Genomic DNA, 18521 nt, shown 5'->3' with positions numbered 1-18521 from the left:
TTTAGGTTAATACACATCACTGTTTATTAACAAACCATATTCAAATCAATGTATACATGCCAGCTTTTAAATGTTATAAAACAAAATCATCTGTGAATATGTAGAAAAATATCACGAGAATTGTTTAACAAAGAATATATAAAATAAGCGAACAATTTTGAAAAAAAAGTTAACATATCAAAGTCAAATATATGCATATCGTACAATTCCACGACAGTCAATATGAAAGTTGTTATTTCTTGATAATTTACGGTACATACTAACCATGCTAAAACCGGGAATATAGCACTAAACGAATTTAAAATCCTCTACAAATATCCCGAAAATAACGCCGCGCGAAGTCAAAACAATTTGCAGTATGTTGTTGTCAATAAATCTTGTTCGATTTCGTCACAGTCCGTAACGTTTCTTTGGCAGAAAGCGCATCACCAATATATACACGAAGGAGCGTGTATTTTTAACGTTATGAATACATCAGTTCAATAAATTTCATTCTGAGGCGGGTTCCGGGTCCGACAGCCCCCGCATCATCATGCTGCATCTCATATGTCGCTAGCGTCAAGGGTCTTGTGCACTGAAATGCAAAGAATGAAATTACCCATTAAACATGTTTAAACCTGATTACGAAGATAAAAGGAGAAAATGTACACGATAAATAATTCAAAATTAAATCTAGTGAAAAACCAAATTAGAGAGGCTTAAAGCAACATTCAATTCGTGTAAGCATCTTATGATTTATGAGCTGTCGGAAATATAAAAAAAAAAACATTTTTTTTACCTCGATTTATTGCCTCCATGCCTCTGGCATACCGTCACCATATCCCCAATCTTCACAGTCGGCATACAACCGAATATACGGGTTGTAATACTCCTCCTCATTCATCCCTTCCTCCCCCTCATTCACCGACATCTGCTCCTCAACCATCTCATTCCGTTCCTCCTTCCCGATTTCAAGAAATCTACTTTGTTTATCGTTATTTGTATCGTTTAGTCCGACCTTAAATGAAAGAAAAAAAACACAATAAGTCAAACTAACATCATAAAAAAGCATATTAAGTTTGCAGAACAGACTATAGAAAATATAGTGACTATCGTGTTGATATTGGTAGATTTGATAAAGCAAAATCGTACAAACTTAATAGAATATTTTTCTGGTAAGTTAGTTTCGTATGGAAAACAAGGTATGGTGTCTACAGTTTTAAATAGAAATTGTAAAATGTAGCCTACCTTATCCTCCATCAAGAAAGTGACCCACAAGTTCTATCCATTTGACCGAGTCCCCCTCAGAAACCCATATACATCGTTCGGCCATCCTTCTTCGTCAAGAATCTGAAACAAAATACATATCGACTGTACAGTATTCTATCCAAAATTTAACCAGATGGGGAAAATAGGATAAAATAAAAAGAGAAAGGAAGAAGTTTATCGTTTTACAGCGAGTTTTAGAATACTTGGCAAAACATGCTAGTTTAAAGTCTGTTATCTAAACTCAACTATATACTCTCCAGTTCGGCTACCCACATATCAAAAAGAAAATATCTTCCTTCTCATACATATTACCTGGTTGTTATTGTTGTTGTCCATGGTGTGTACAAATACTGGTCTATAGTTTTATCCTGAGAAATTTCGTGTCGTTGCTTTAGCTAGCTAGCCGTCTGTTCAGTTGTGAAGGGTATAAATTGAACAATTGACGTAACGTCATACTATTGTTGCGCAGAGTTATCTCCCTGCACAAAGTCTGATGCGCAGTTATCTGCCCATTACTAATTCAATCGTAACATCTCGGTCAAATCTATCAAAGTACGAAGTCAGTTTTCTTTCTTTTACGAGTTTGCCGAGATGATACAACTGTTTTATCATAAAACTAAGCACATCAGCAAAAATAAGAAAAGAAATCAAAACAATTAGTGTGATGTTCAGAAAGACGTTGGCTTACTGATAAATCCTATTTGGACAGTAACATTTCGATACAATGACATTCGTTCATTTTCTTCTGCATGACATTGTAAGTAACCTGTAATTTGTATACGGGCACGTAAAGCTGACACTCTCGCCGCGGTACTCGTAAATGGGTGTTCTCATTTCAGTTTCAAACTTACCCCACAGGTCACACATGTGTGTTCTGTAGTTTATCTGTGCGTGTGATATATCAAAATTTAAATAAGTTGGGGGTATAAAATTAAGGAAATAATTAAAAGACAACCAATTGTCTATGTTTTTTCATACATGTGAAAAATCGGGATGTCTGTTAAATAAACATCAATAGCATCACTCAAAATTAAAACAATCATTACGATTTTTTTCATATAGTCTGTCATAACATTACAATACAAAGATATAACCATCACTCCATATTAGGGCATGTTTAGAAGTCAAATCACGCAATATATTGCATACACATAACATTCACTTATCACACAATACAAATACTTGATACTATAAAGCACTATATTAAGAATAGTCATTATTTGAACATTTACATTACATTACAAATCTAAAACTTCCTAGTAAAGTGTATAGCTTGCATGTTTCCGAACTAATGAGTCTTCAATGAGCGATTGTGTATGTTAATATTCGGATTTTCATTGTTAATCGTTGGATATGATCCATCTGTCATTTAACAGGGACAGTTTCAACTCGTTGAACCGCCAAAATGTCCTTGAAAGGAAGGTGGCGGTATATCGGGGTGCCAGTTTATTTCAAGGTCTTTTTTCGTAAACCTTTCAGTAATATGATTGTAAACTGGGTCTTTCTTTAACAGGAATATTATTTTAATAACAAAATGTGGGAACAGCATATTCTAAATTATAAAGTCTGTTACAAATATATGTCCGCCTTATCTTTTGAAACAGATAGGTTGTAATTAGACGGATGAAAGTGCACACATAATCACAGGGGCTTGACAATTAGTCTCGGTAAGTATGATGTGAAATAGGTTGATGCAAAGGGGAGTACATGTAACAGTATTATCAAATGTTTTCATCATTTAGATCAACTCTTGCCAGAAGTCGATAAACATTACAATCCCTTTATGTTGGTATATGTGTAGAATGAATAAATTCCGCGGGAATAACGAAAGTTAAAACAAATCGTTATATTTCTTTCCTTAAATGCCAAGCCTTTTTGTGACCCACCAGGAATGAGATTTGTTTGCCGTTGGAAACTCATTGGGGCCATTTTAGACTTGGAGCTCCTTCCCTCCTTTGTTTTTTTACTGAGTGTACCAAACGCTGGCTGCGAGAACCGTAGCTCAATGCCCGTTCGATTTTTATTTTATTTTGAAGATTTACATTATTTATGGTCTGATAATGTGTAAAATTTCCAAATAAAATATCGAAAAAAGGGGGTGGGGGGATAACATATACATTAGCAGTAAGCTTACTGTTAGATCCTTATAAAACATGCATTATGTGTGGTTGTTGATGATTTTACTGAGTTAGCTAGAAATGTGCCTCAAAGCCCTGGATGCCGCTTCCACACCTGAGAACTAAAGCAAGGTCACAGAGGCCAATGCCAAAGGTCGTACTAACAAAAGCATGCAACACACAGTACTTCTATAGGAGCATTAGCATGTGAAGATGCGTGACCCCAGCAACAGATCTTATCAATAAATGACCTAAACGGAACACATTTAACCAAAGTCAAAGAGGTCAAAAACTTTCATGCAACATTTTCTTTCATAAAAGCGTATGGGCAAAGAAAGTTGTGTGTCGCTAACTGCAGTACTTAGTCCATCAACAATAGGGCAGGTAGAGGAACCGGAAACAGTCACCTTTGTTTTGCGTTACAGAGATCACCTGTTCAACAATTTTAAAAGCACTGTTGTTCGTAACTGGATTTCGAACAAAGCCCAAGCCTTGATCAGACAGCTCGGTAAACATTTACATATTTAGCATAACATGCTTTCAACACACACTTGCTGCATTGATTTAGCATTTGCAAGTAAAAATATTAATTTTCACAGGATTATTTGAAGATACTAACAAACCTCAAAATATACCAAACCAATCATATGTCAGCTTATTTTTCAACTCGTTACTTATTATCTTTCAGAAATAGAGATGTTCTTTTTCAGTGTGGGAATATTTGTGAATTCACTAGGAAGCGAAGCGTAAAATATTGGTACGGTACAAAGGTGCACGAGGAAACAATATCACACTTTGTTTCAATTTTAAGAAAATAACCCAATGAAGATGATAAAGAAAACAGGGACTCTCCTCCTTAAAAAACAAATCCTACAAGAATAGAGATGTACTTTTTCGATTTTGGAATATTCAGTTTGTGATACTGGTTACGAACGAGGAAAAGAATATAACACATTGTTTTAAATTTAAATTAAGCCATTCAGTTAATGAAGATGGTATAGAAAAACAGGGACTCTCTAACTTGATCTGCGTTTTAAGAAATTTCAAATGTTTCAAATTTTAGCATCAATTATTATTAGATTTGGCATACCGACATATCTAAATCCGTCAACTTCCGGTTTACTTTATTCCATTCAATATCTCAAACGTAAAATGCATCATGTTGAAAGATCTATTTTCCTGAATAGCTCGCTGAATTTCAGTTTTCTGGGAAAGAGATAACTTTAACATTTCGGCCCATTCCGTTAAGGATACTGGCCTCAAAGGTAAAACAACTCGGGACTTTCCGGCATGCACAGTGAAATTTATCGGAAAAGACCCGAGAGGTTTTCCGATTGTTCCATGCTTTTACGGAACTGACGGAGAAGTTGCGACAAACCAGCTAAGAAGAAAACGATATCTTAATACAAACGAAGGTAGATAAAGAACAAACACGAGTTTCAAGTTCAAATGTAACATATTTTATTGATAAAACAATCATATTATGTGTACAAAGAAGCTGTTTAACAGTAAATAAGTGTCACCTCTAAATGTACTCGCAGATACATCACAAAGACCATAATAGAAATGTAGGCTATACCAGAGCCGTGTAAAGCCATGTGTTATATACGTCTCTGGCTATACCGAAAGGTAAGAAAATATATCAAACTATAGTTATATCATGCAATTTGGATCTGATAATTCTTTGTACAAACAAAAAGAATGTTCACTAATGCTTGCCACCGAATTACCCTACATTATATGAAAAGTGTCTTTTATGGTAATTCGTTTATATAATATGAAAGAAGATAAAAAAAATCGTCTAAATACCGTTTAGATATGTGTGTAAATTATACATAATGTATGATAAAGTTAATAGGGGGGAGGGGTTCCCACGTGAAATCATCTGTTTGATAAATTTCATTCTGAGGCGGTTCCGGGTCCGTCAGCTCAACCATGCAACATGCTGCATCTCATAGGTCGCCAGCGCGATCGACTTCTCAAGAGGTTTTTGTGAACTGAAATATAAAGAAAACACATGACATTTTAGAAAACAAAATCATCCGTTACACGTTTATATATATGTATACGTGAATTCATAGATAAATGGAGACAACAGGGTACATAAATAAACATTGTGAAACCCCAAGATTAAGAAGAATTGAGATCAGCTAATAAACACTAAATATTCGTTCATGCATGTTTGATGAGCTTTTGGAAATAAAAACTAAATAAAACTTAATTTACCTCGTTTTATTGTCGCCAGGCCGCAGGCATACCGTCACCATATCCCCAATCTTCACAATCGGCAAACAACCGAATGTACGGGTTGTAATACTCCTCCTCCTCCTCCTCCTCCTCATTCACCCCGTCCTCCTCCTCATTCACCCGCTTTTCATCATTTACATTCCGTTCCTCCTTCTCGATATCAGGTAATCCACATCGTTTCTTGTCATTTGTGTCTTTGAGTTCAACCTTTAATCAAGCAAAAATACACAACGTGAAATAAAACTTAATTTGAAAGCGAATTTCATTTTCAGAATAAAATGAAAATATACCGATTACACAAAAAGCTTTAATTGTTTTTTCCGTGATGATTGTACAAAATAATTATAAGACTATTTATTGAAATCATTATACGTTGTCAAGTTGAATTTGAAACTTTCGTTTACCTCATAGCGGTTGTTCACATTGTTCCTATTTGCCCGAAATACAGTGCATTTAGGATTCTTTATACAATATTCATATGTGTGTGTAAAATATTTAAAGCTCACCTTGTCCTCCAATAAGAAAGTGACCCACATGTTCAATCCATTTGACCGTGTCACCCTCAAAAATCCATATACGTCATTCGGCCAACCATCTACGTCAAGAATCTGCAACAAATTTTCCGCAAATTCAGAATAAGAAAAAAATATGCTATAAAAAGGCTATTTATTAAAAAAAAAAAAAAAGTCTATCAAGTCTGACCTAGACAAATTATTATCCTCCTTGGATATTAAATTACCTGGTTGTTATTGTTGTTGTCCATGGTGTGTAAAAAAATACTGGTCTATCGTTTTATCCGGTGAAAAAAAATGTGTCGTTACTTTAGTTAGACGCCTGTTGTGAAGGGGGATATTGAACAATTGACGTTACGTCATACTATTGTTGCGCAGAGTTATCTCCCTGTATAAATGTGACGTGCAGTTATCTTCCCTCTCTAATCCAACCGTAACATCTCGTTTAAAAGTACTAACTTGATTTTCGTCTTTAAGACGAGTTGGACTAGCGTATTCGATTAGACCTAATTCTTTGTTGGAAGTTAATTATACAACTTTTAACTTTCGCATATGAGGAATCGGATATGGGACCTAATACAATAGCTGGATTCGCTTTTTTATAACCTCATTGTGAGTGTCTTTACTCTAGAAAGACATCAAGAAAAGAAAGAACAAGATCAAAGAAAGATATCTGACTTTTGATAAATGTAATTCGGGTATACTCGGGCGATATATATTAAGTATACCAGAATTTAAGCAATAAAATATTTATTTAATGGCCTTCAATAGCTATAAGGCTAGCTTACTGCTAACATATCTTAATGTCCCTTTTATGAATATCTTTTCCATTTTCTTCATAAATCTGCTTCAGTATATTGGAAAAACCCTTTATAATGTCAAAATTTTGGTTGTTGCACATAGTTATCTCCCTGTATAAAGTATGTCGCACAGTTGTCTGTTCTTTTCTAATCGTAAACATTTCAGTCCATCCCGCCAGAATTCGAAATGGTTTTTTTTTTTTTTTTTTTTTTTGACGAGTTGATTTAAGATACGGTGATTGTTCCTATTTTTTAATAGTCTTGTTTTATGACTTACACATCAGATGTACCAATTACGTGTAGTTTATGTATATGGCCATAAACCAGTTGACAACCTATCTAAGGGTCACAGCAGAACTAGAAACTAAACTAATGAATCAGTCTATACATTTAAATTTTGAAGATATAAGTTGATGTTCTTCAGATTTTAAAATTAGAAAATGCCCCGGGTAGAGATGGTATAAGTCACAATATACTAAAAAAAATACAGTAAAAACAGTTTGTAAACCTCTATTATTATTGTTTAATATGTCCCTATCTCAATGCGTGTATCCAAATCTAAGGGAAACAAAGCTATTGTTATGCCACTATTTAAGAAAGATAACAAAGCCTACCTTCAAATTACAGACCTATCTCTTTACTTTCTTCAGGAGGCAAGTGTTTGAACGTGTGATTGCCAAACAGATACATTTTTTTTTTGAAAACTCATTATTTTACCAAAAACAATCCGGAGTTTTACCTAAACACTCAACTATCCATCAATTGATAAAAATTTATCGTAATATTTGTCATAACCTAAGAGAGAAAAGAAACATACATGTATGCTTTTTTGCAATATATCAAAGGCATTTGATAGAGTATGGCATTTAGGTCTTCTTCAAATATTAAAATCTTATGGTATTTCTGAATCAATTCTGAAATGGTTATAAAATTACATTAAAAATAGGCAGCAAAACGTATTTATTGGTGAATTCTTTTCTGATAGCAAACACTTAAAGTGGGAGTACCACAAGGATCCGTGTTAGGGCCGTTACTACTTTTAATCTATATTAACGACATTGCAGACACTTTAATTAGTGTATCTGGGTTTTTTGCTGATGACACGTCCATGATATATAGCTATTTTTCTTGTAGAGATATAATAATGAATAAGGACTTAGACTGTTTGCGGGAGTGGGCGGGAAAATGGTTTATCAAATTTAGCCCAGAAAAAACTAAAGTGTTATATATATCTAACATTGACCAGAGACACGTATATACTACAACACTGATCATGTAATTGATCTAGAGTTTAATAATTCCACTTTGGAATTTGTAGATATGTATTAGACATGTAGGCGTAATGTTTGGCTCTGGTGCTAAATGGGGAGATCACATTGAAAGTATTTATTAGGCTGCTTCAAAAAAAGGTTCATGCGTTAAAACAATTGAAATTTATTTCAAATAATTATAAAACAACTTTGTCAAAAATATACACTAGCTTTATTTTAGTCACTTTAAGCCACGCATGTGAAGTGTGGAGTGGCTGCTCTAAATTCCATACTTGCTCCAACAGTCACCATCTTTGAAACATTTTTCAATGCACAGGAAACTAGCGGTGAACAATACAAGCCTGCTTTTCGTTTCTTGTTTCTGTTTTTATTTTAATTTACGTCATCTTCCATTCGGCTTTCGAATAATCCGGACTTCATCAATATTAATTTTCGTAAGAAAATAATCAGAAGGTTCTCTTTCAAGGTAGAATTGTTGTATCGGTAACGTTACAATTGATAAATAACGCATTGTTTCCCATCTTGTACAGTAATCATGATGAGATACTGGCGAGGGGAGATAACTCGGTAAACACAGAGCTGTGTGTTCTACATTTTGACACACCAGTGCTAAAGTTCGACACCGTCAATACAACAGCAGCGACACAGTCACTCACAGCTCAGAACTCGGCTAGGAGGCAGGTAGCATACTCATATTATTGTGTAGCCCACTGTTTCTGCACTTACCTGCGATTTAGTTTGCTGACTGAACAAGTTTGCCTAATGTAGGTCGGCCTAGCCACAGGGGCAGCCCGTAGCCGGTTGGCCTACAGCTTTAGAGTGCGGCGTGATATAACCTCTATACACATGCACATATTCCAAAGTACATTAGCTGTGCAAAGATGTGATATTTCGTTTATGCCATAGGAAATGCATGCCATATTAGTAATTTACATAAGGCAGGAAGTCGTATTTTCGTCGATTAAGTACGAGTTACCTCCCTTATGTGAGAGAGATGGTGCACTTGAATATATATTTGTATAACAAGGGAATCTTTGATGCAAACCACGTCTGAGACATTGTCGTCGTCTATACTGTTCAAATGCTTCAAAATCTATGATGCCGCCTAGCGAGCAATAGAACGTGGCATTATTCCTATTGATAATTTTTATTTTTCGGTTTAGAGTTACTCCCCTTGTCAAGGTATTAATCTCTCATTTTGATGATGTGCATTCATTATTCTTTAATAGCAACATAATGTAAAATGAAAGATTTGGTAATGTTTAAGTCCAGAGTTCGATCCCAGTAGTTTTTAGTTTTGTTTTTGTTTTCTAATTATCAATTTTCAAATTTTAATACTTCAGTAGATTTAAATGCAATTTAAAAACCACAATAGTGACACTGGTGTTAATATAATTTCCTTTATGATACTGTTTCAATAACTGTTGACACAAGGGCATGCAGACTTTGATGATATATTTGCTTGGTAAGATGATTATTGTCTCATGCAAGAAACATTTAATTCCAACATGAACTGTTCTTTCATGAAAAATACAAAATGATCCATTTTAAAAATCATAGATAGTTGTACATGCAGTAGGGTATTTATTATGTTCTATTGGGGAAAGTACTGTTGTAAATTTTTTCCATCAATGAAATATGTTTACTTTAAGAAAAAGTTTTTTGTAAATAAAAACATAATATGAGCACGATTCTCTTTCAGATTACTGAATAAAACTACAGATTACACAAAGGACATATAATCTACCAATATGTCTCGAGCAAAAACTAAGATTTATGTGGATGGCTTTGTGAAGCCTGGCTTTGAGAAGATTCTACAGACGTTTAAGTAAGTACTGCTAATTAACTTGGTAAGTTAATTGGTATATAGGTATACAATCGTTCGAATAATTCCAATAATAAATAAAAATTTGGAAACTTCCTCAAGGTTCCTTTCAAACATCTGTATTTCTTAATTAACATACATACATATTTAACAATTAATGTGAAGCAGACAAGTAATAATTTTACAAAGATAAACAAAGATAAATAGTATATATATTTACAATTATAGTATATAAATTTACAATTATAGTATATAAATTTACAATTATAGTATATGTATTTACAATTATAGTATATATATTTACAATTATAGTATATATATTTACAATTATTTCAAGACAACTGTTCAGCTAGAGGTCTTGACACTAGCTGGTGTTGACATCATTTAAAGCCGTAAATACACCAAAAAAGCATCAGGAAAAAAAACCTGTACCACTGCCAAAAGCTGTAACTGTGCATAAGAAAGATTTTTTCTCTGTATGACAGCTTTAATATAAATCATTTCTGAAAAGAAAACTATATACTAAATGTAAAGATTCAATAAAGTAAACAAAGGAGCATCTACTCCACTTTTCCATAAATGTAAAGATTCAATAAACTCCACTTTTCCGTAAATGTAAAGATTCAATAAACTCCACTTTTCCATAAATGTAAAGTTTCAATAAACTCCACTTTTCCATAAATGTAAAGATTCAATAAACTCCACTTTTCCAATAACTGACCTAAACAGTAAAGATGAAATGAAAGAAATCAACGTAGTGTTCTGAGTTAAGATATGCACATCCTCGACACTCCAAGGGTTACTCTCACTTTCGCTCTCTGCACCCCTGGAATATGTCATAGCAAAAATTGAAGGCTCCGTGTGTATCGACTTGTGGATGAGACAAGAAGACTAGTTTGATCCTTTAATATACATCAAAAGAATTTTGCGGTCATGTAACAGTAAAAATTGACTGACTTTGAAGTCGGGTAACGCTCCTTGGTAATCTTCAAAGAACAGGTATCAGCCTAGCGATTGGTCAGGTTTTTTTTTATCTGAGACCAATCAAACAGCTATCTTCGTGCCTTCAATTTTGCTATGACATATTCCAGGGGTGCAGAGAGCGAAAGTGAGCGGAACCCCTGAAGTATCGAGGATGAGATACGCATGGGGACAAGACTAGAGTTAGAATTCACACCCTGGACCTCTGCTCATTATATTGTCGCTCTAACCAAGTGAGCTACCAAGTCAGTGGTAGTACCCAGGACCACTTGTGCTACAGTCAGTTGTATCCAAACTGAAATTAAGCCTAAGTTATTGTATGTATGAAAAACTAAAGAAGAATTCTCTTGTGTTTTGCCTGCAGTGGTACATGGATCCTGAAATCCCCAGAAAAAATATATATACAGGAATGTAATGTAACAACATGTGATTGCCTCCCTTGACAGGTATAACCTGGATCAGGGTCTGGAGAGAGGAGGGGCGTTTGCTGCCTACTACAAAGGAGAGCTGGTGGCCAATGTCTGGGGAGGAACTGCTGATGGGAAGTCTGGAGTCTTCTGGAAAAAGGATTCTCTCCCTTGTTTTTACTCGACAACAAAGTCCATGTCAGCTGTTGTCATAGCTCACCTTGTCGACAGGTAAACAAGAAATACCTGTGTAACTGAAGTCACTTTCTAAGGGGCCTCCATTAAGATTTCAACCCTCGCCTACATGACTAGTCCAGTACTCAACTGATTGAGCTATGGAGATCCTGTCTAACTAAGTCAATAGCAAGCAACAAGAGGTGGATTTGGTTTATAGGCAAACAGTCAATAATTATCGTAGACCATGTGTTTGGATGACTGTATCTTGTAATATGTAAATGCCTCTGATTGAACGATATAATGATTACATGACAGGGAAATAAGACATCATGTATCCCTCTCACACTCAAGTTTTTACCTCAGTAGAAAGTTTAACAAGAGGCACCACACCCTAGTTCCAAGTGATTGAAACAGACAAAAATGGCATGTGCTATTTTTCAATTTCAGTATAATAATATATGTATTGCTCTTGTGAGGAAGAAACACGATTCTTTGTTTCCCTTCGATTAAACATATTTCACTTTGGCTTTGCTCCTATGAAACATGATCAAGCTTGGGGAAACAATTGAAGAGTCGTGTTTCCCTACAGCAAGGGCAATAACTGTATATTTTCATGCTTTACTCCATACTCCAGGGGGTTACTGAACTATGCAGAAAAGGTGAAAACGTACTGGCCAGAATTTGCTCAGAATGGAAAGGAAAGTGTTTCACTGGAGCAGCTTATCAGTAACCAGGTAAAGAACTGCATTCCCTAATTAACAATATGTTAACATGGATGTCAGTATACAAATGTTATCTGTTGTCAAGTTTTCCCAGTGGTGCATAGATTTCAAATAGATTTTATAGGAATTTAGTAGGATGCATCCCTGTGCCAAGGGGTTTCAGTGTTGTATAAATATATTAAAATTTAAACATTCTTGAGTTAGGAGAATGAAATAGGAAATTTGTAATAAATCTCAACATAAAAAACTATTCCTCAAGAATGGTTAAAGGGATCTTAACCAAATTTTGCTTTCCAGTTTTTCTAGCATACAGTTGACAGCAGTGTACTATAGTAGAGAAAAACAATTTTGTCACTTTGAAATGTTAAAATTTTACCTTTTAAATGTTTTTGTGAGCATAGTATATCGCTTCCCGTTATTTTTTTTAGGCTGGTGTAGCTGCTTGTGATGAAAAGTTTCAGATGGCTATGGTCCAAGATAATCCTAACAAACTTGGCGAAATCCTTGCAAAACAGAGGCCACTGTGGAAACCAGGTGCAATATTTTATGTGTTAATTTTACAAATGCAAGATCTGTCTTTGCAAACCTGCCCCTGACCCTTTAGCTACCAGCAGTCATGTTTGAACTGATTATGTTCATGGAAAATTGATGTGTTGGATAAATGATTGAAAGTTTACACCCTTAGCATTTGAATCCTGAAATCAGTTAAATGATGAAATAATATTTTATTTTTAGAATTTCTTAAAAAAAAAAGTTAATTTCGTAATTAAGATTAAATAAGATATTAGTGGACACAGGTATATTACTACCCTTATATCCACAACAATATTATATAAAAAAATATATGTGATATTCAATCTATATACAACCTGGGCTGTATAGTTATATTTCATTTTAAGTTCTTGTATTTATTGATGTATAATACCAGCAGAATAAAATATCATTGTGAAAATATAACGCAATAATCACTTTGTACTTGATTAATGACCAGGGACCAACCACGGCTACCATCCAATCACATTTGCTCTGTATCTGGACCAGATTGTCCGGCGTGTGGACCCTAAACGGAGAAGTCTCGGACTTTACTTCAAGGAGGAAATTGCTGATCCTTTTGGTGAGTTTTTCTGCACTTATGTACCTTTATCTGTTTTTCTATAGAACCATGACTGTAAAACTGTCCATATTTCACACATGTCAGACAGCATTGGTGAACCTCCTTAATTACCATATTTATCCCCAATTAGCCCAGGGTGCTAAAACATGATTTTCTGACTGACAGTTAGGGAGATGGGCTCATAACATTAGATGATGAATGAGCACTTAATGGAATTTTACAATTTACAATAAATTACCCAAGTTTAATGTTACTTTTAATAAATGACCATGATTTTCCTTCCATTGGATATAAAAAGGTGCCTGCATTGATTTGCCTCTCCCTAGTATGCTGATAAAATGTCTAAAAAGCCTTTTCATGCAGAAATACATTTTTTTCGAAATACAAATTTTCAGATTTAGAATTTTACATTGGGCTTCCAAAGTCCTTATACTACCGCGCCCCAAGAGTTGTGATGATGAAAAAGTTTGATGTCGCAGACTACATCGCAAATTTCAAAGGAGATTTGAAGATTTTAGAGATGACTTCTGATAATCCGACAGATTTCCGTAGCGTAAGTAAAACTTTCAGCCTATGTTAAAATAGTCAACCACAGGGACCTGTGAATTAAGACTGGAAATGGAATTTGAGGTCTTTTCTGAGGTGTTTCAGATCCACACCCTAAAAGACTGTCAATTCCTTAGATTGAATTATTATGTAGTGTATATAAATATATGAGCTCAAGCTTAAATATTCATTCTTCTATTATTCTATCAACTTATCTGATGCAATTCCATAAACACAAGAACAGCATTTAGAAAATAAATGATCTATACATTTATGGTCCTGTTGGTAGGATGATATGAAAGTTTGTTTACCTGAAGCTGTATACAGTCATATTCCCTGAGGGGAATATAACAACTGAGGGTTATCTCAACAAAACATCAAAATTATCATTAATTTTTATAAATAGTTGAAATCGTTAAATAAAGTAAATTTTATTTTTCGCAGCAACAGATTCACGAGCACAATTTCAAAAATTTGTTCTTACTACTGTGCGATATCCCATTATGACCTTGTTTAAATTACAGGTGCGGCGTATGAATGACCCAGACATCAGGTGTCTTCCCGTCGGGTCTGTCTGTGGCCACGGGACAGCCGAAGCTGTGGCAAAATTTCACGGTATCCTTGGTAACGGTGGGGTGCATGAAGGCAAGAGGATGTTATCAACTGAGAGTATCCGGAGAATTCAGGAAATGAAGGTCGGAGGTTTTGACCTCTCCTTCAGTATGGACGGAATGTGGAGTCTGGGCACGATGGTGTTTCCGGTCTTTGAAGATGGAAAGGTAAGTGAACCTGAATGTCTACCAAATGAAAGCTGACAATGCCTGTTAAGAACCACCATTTACCTTTCAAAAAAATTAATTCAGAACACAGACAACCACTAGTGGTAAACAGGAAGTCAGTCAATCACCATATGTGTATGTTTTTACTTTACAACGAAGGTTGCCGACTCTGTGGTAATATAAAGTGCCTCAGTCATTTACCTGTCAGTTTTGGCAAAGGTGAAATGATGGTTCTTAAAACTTTGCATTGTTTACTTTAAACTATGTTATTATATCGAACCCACAATGTTCATGTACAGACAGACATGATGAAATCTTTGCTTTGGGAATGCATTGTACATGTAATTAGAAGTTTATTGTGGCTGCTCAGCAATAATTATTTGAAGGATCCCTGTACCGCTGCCAATACCTGTAACTACCAATTGCAAATCTAATACATGTATATAAATAATTAAGGGGAGGCTACTGTTTGCATGGAAAACTAGTAGAATGATGTGGTAAAATAAATTTATAAATATTGTTTATTAGGGAGCAGGCCATGATGAAGGTATCGAGTCTATACATCAGATTTATTGTTGTATGTCTGTATGAGAGGTGAAATAAAATAGAAATCTTGCAGAAGTCACCACAATTATTGAAATAAATTTTAAAATATAATTTACAGCTAATTAAGAAGTCAAAAAGTCAAAACATATTGAAGTGCCAAAATTAATCATCTTATTGAAGTGTTTCAGGATGAATCTGCAATTTCTGAATGTGACCAAATGTTGTATTTTTTTTCATTTATAAAGAAGATGACAATGTTCGGACATGGTGGTTACGGGGGACAGATGGGGTTGGCCGACTCTCACTACAAGGTCGGTCTAGCTTATGCCACCAACCACCTCGATGCCACGTCCCGAGCCGGGGCTGATGCTGACAAACGATGGCCTTCCATGTACAACACACTGTACAAGTGTATACATGAGATTGAGAATGTGAAAGCCAATCGGAAAACTCTCTACCAATTTAATGATTATAAAGTTTTTACTGAAAGCAAGCTGTAATGAAAAGTGGGAATATCAGGTGGTGAAACTGAAACTAGATAGAAGGTCTTTCTGCCTAGAGAGGATCTGGAGACCACCTGTCTATCTATTTGACCTGCCCAAAGTGCCTATGTATGATTCTTGACAGACTTTTTGATTTAATTAAAACTTGGAAGACTGTTAAATGTTTTCAGCTGGCACAAAGGATCCGAGAGCTTACTGAGCGAGACTGTGCTATCTCAGTCTCAGGTACATGAAGCCATAAGATTCTGTATCATCCCAACACCTCTTGCAACCACTAACACCTCGGCTGGAATTATAAAGAAAATGGATATAATCACAGCATACTCAAGCATCACCAGTAAGCAGGTTTTAAAGTTTATTTGGCAGACTATTTTTGCCTAAAAAATTAAGGCTTCATCAGGACAATTTTACAATGCTTTAGACACCTAAAGCATTTTTTTCGAGGTTCACTTTTATATTGTGATGTAATGGACAATGAGCTTTAGTCAAGGACAGATAAACAATGGTTAGCAACAGAACAGTATGACGTCATCAACATTAGTAGTGTTGTTATGGACATATGAGGCAAGGTACATTTCTTTGTTACAAGGAAATCACTGTTCACATAAATGTAAATGAAGAAAATAAAACTAGTCGGCAAAATAAACTTTACAACAAAATGTATTGGTGACATTTGAGTATGTTGTGATTATATCCATTTTCTTTGTACGTGCCTAGATTCTGTAATCTGGTATCCATACTCAAAGCGAAGCGCCCCACTGATTAACCCACAAACCTTCACCTGACGTTGGCTCCATTATAACCTTAATTTAATCAGCTGGAATTACATTACAGAATCTTACCCCTTGACCGAGATAACCAGATCTCATTCAGTTACAGGCCAGGGTATATATATTATCCCAGACACTTCTGTCCAGAGAGATTGTTTTGTTAAGCGACAATTTCTGTTGACCAGCGGAACATTTTACCTTCCTATAGCTGGAGCACTACCTGCCCAGAGAGAGCATGGACTTCCTGTAGAGAAACGGGTGTGAATCATTTAACGAATCCTATATGTCTGTGATATTCTAGTCAGAAATATTGGTGCTTTAATTTTTTATTTTCAGGAAATATTTTGATCAAATGTAATGTCAAATCTGTTATGTACATTGAAATTTGTATGTTTGATATAGATGTTGGTGAACATGTGACATATTAAATAAATAAATATACTTCATTTGATGTAGTGCCCTATCTAGCTAACATTAGCCACTCTAAAGCGCTTTACAGTACATAGATACAATTGATACAATTTAGCACATACATTAATCAATACAATTTTGAGGAATTCGTAGGAGCTGCCTTATCGAGCGCTAACTACTAGTCCTATGCCACCTCGCTAATATCTCCCTATGTGTGTATGCCTGCGTGTGTGCTGGAGATGTAATGTATATATTGTAATATTTATATAATGAAGTGGGAGAATTGTAATTTCCTCTGATTTGAAGTGATGTCGTAAAATAAAGTGATGGCCATGAATGCCACTACTCCAAATCTTTCCTGGCTACGTTATCACAAAAGTTCATACTGGTAACTGAAATTTCCTTAAATTTCAACCTTCCTCTAAAATATTTTTTATAATTGGATTTTCCATGGTTAGTTGCCTGTTTCAAGTCAAGATGTGATTTCTTAATGGAGAATAATAATACATATATGTAGAAACATTAACATTCTTTAAGACTTTTGAGGAAATCTAATCTTGAACCAAAATCTGATTTAGAGAACTACACTTCTATTGTAAATCCAACCCTCGGCTTTTATTTAACCATTGACAGCAAGTATCAAACTTTAACTTCAAGTCAAAATATATATATCATATAGCAAGGTCCTTTTGAACTCAAGAGGCAAATGATGAGGAGAGTCAAAAACATAGTTTCAAGGGTCAAGTGAAAGTTATGCAAGTGAATCAGTTATAAATGTATTAATTGAAATATTTGTTATGCTTAAAGTGGTTTTGCACTGTACATGTCCTGTTAATATTTTTAAATGAAATCTGAATTTCAGTTAAAGATTCCTGTCACTGTGCACTTTTATTTTTTGTATATACAGTTACCTCCCCTTAATTCATTTAAGCTATAAGTATAGCACATTTGAGCAAATTAAAGACACTTGATTTGATTACCTAGGTAGCTCAGCTTGTCAGTCAGAACTGTAGTACAGTATACAGGGTTCGAAGCCTGGTCTAGACCTGTGGAATTTTTACACTCAGAACACTGTTATTGATTATGTTTTGTTTAGTTCATATCTATTATTTATCATAAAACTCCCACAGGGTATATGGTTTCTTTCAGAAAATAATTTATCAAAGCTAGTGTTGCAAGAAAAAAAGGGGTTTGTGTAGTTACAAGTTTTTAGCAGTGGTACGGAAATCCTTTAAACATTTTCAGCTGAATGAAAATATCAATCAAATGTTTATATGTTATCCAAGCATAACTTCTGTGATTCTGATATTGTTCAATAATGTGTATACATTCCAATAAATGGATGATTATTATTGAGATAAGTTTTTGTGATTTTTTTTAACCAGGTTCTGTCACATACAATATACAGTAAAACATATATGTAAACAAAATTCTATCAATGAAACAAAAGTTGAAGCCATTTATGTCACAGCCAATCAGAAGTGATGGTCACTAAGTGAACTAGCCAATGGCCATCTTGAATTTCAGGATCCTGGTAATATTTCA

The 18521-nt window shown here is 34.7% G+C and overlaps 2 protein-coding genes and 1 long non-coding RNA gene across 4 annotated transcripts; 1 reads left to right on the top strand and 2 right to left on the bottom strand.

Annotated features, from left to right (window-relative positions):
• Positions 1–314: 314 nt before the first annotated feature.
• On the bottom strand, positions 315–1665 carry LOC110458284. Its single transcript, XR_002463781.1, has 4 exons — positions 1561–1665; positions 1228–1329; positions 779–997; positions 315–574 (listed from the first exon to the last, which is right to left on the bottom strand). It is a non-coding gene; the product is annotated as an uncharacterized LOC110458284 (long non-coding RNA).
• A 3164-nt stretch (positions 1666–4829) lies between these two features.
• LOC110458292 (gem-associated protein 2-like) lies at positions 4830–6468 on the bottom strand. The gene is made up of 4 exons (XM_021509932.1): positions 6352–6468; positions 6119–6220; positions 5592–5819; positions 4830–5362 (listed from the first exon to the last, which is right to left on the bottom strand). Exons 1-3 carry the CDS (start codon positions 6373–6375, stop codon positions 5598–5600), a joined length of 348 nt encoding a protein of 115 aa, XP_021365607.1. The 5' UTR covers positions 6376–6468; the 3' UTR covers positions 4830–5362; positions 5592–5597.
• Positions 6469–8764: 2296 nt separating this feature from the next.
• LOC110458291 (beta-lactamase domain-containing protein 2-like) lies at positions 8765–17023 on the top strand. Of its 2 annotated transcripts, none has more exons than XM_021509930.1 (9): positions 8765–8872; positions 9898–10023; positions 11448–11639; positions 12220–12319; positions 12736–12841; positions 13299–13421; positions 13817–13974; positions 14492–14746; positions 15538–17023. In XM_021509930.1, exons 2-9 carry the CDS (start codon positions 9947–9949, stop codon positions 15790–15792), a joined length of 1266 nt encoding a protein of 421 aa, XP_021365605.1. In that variant the 5' UTR covers positions 8765–8872; positions 9898–9946; the 3' UTR covers positions 15793–17023. The 2 variants fall into 2 exon arrangements, with proteins under 2 accessions (XP_021365605.1, XP_021365606.1); XM_021509931.1 differs by having other exon boundaries at positions 8765–8876.
• Positions 17024–18521: the final 1498 nt, after the last annotated feature.

This window comes from Mizuhopecten yessoensis, unplaced genomic scaffold (genome assembly GCF_002113885.1).
Source record: "Mizuhopecten yessoensis strain PY_sf001 unplaced genomic scaffold, ASM211388v2 scaffold9535, whole genome shotgun sequence".
Taxonomy (NCBI): Eukaryota; Metazoa; Mollusca; class Bivalvia; order Pectinida; family Pectinidae; genus Mizuhopecten; species Mizuhopecten yessoensis.
The sequence above is the reverse complement of the archived record's forward strand: the minus strand, read 5'-3'. Positions and strand labels throughout refer to the sequence as shown.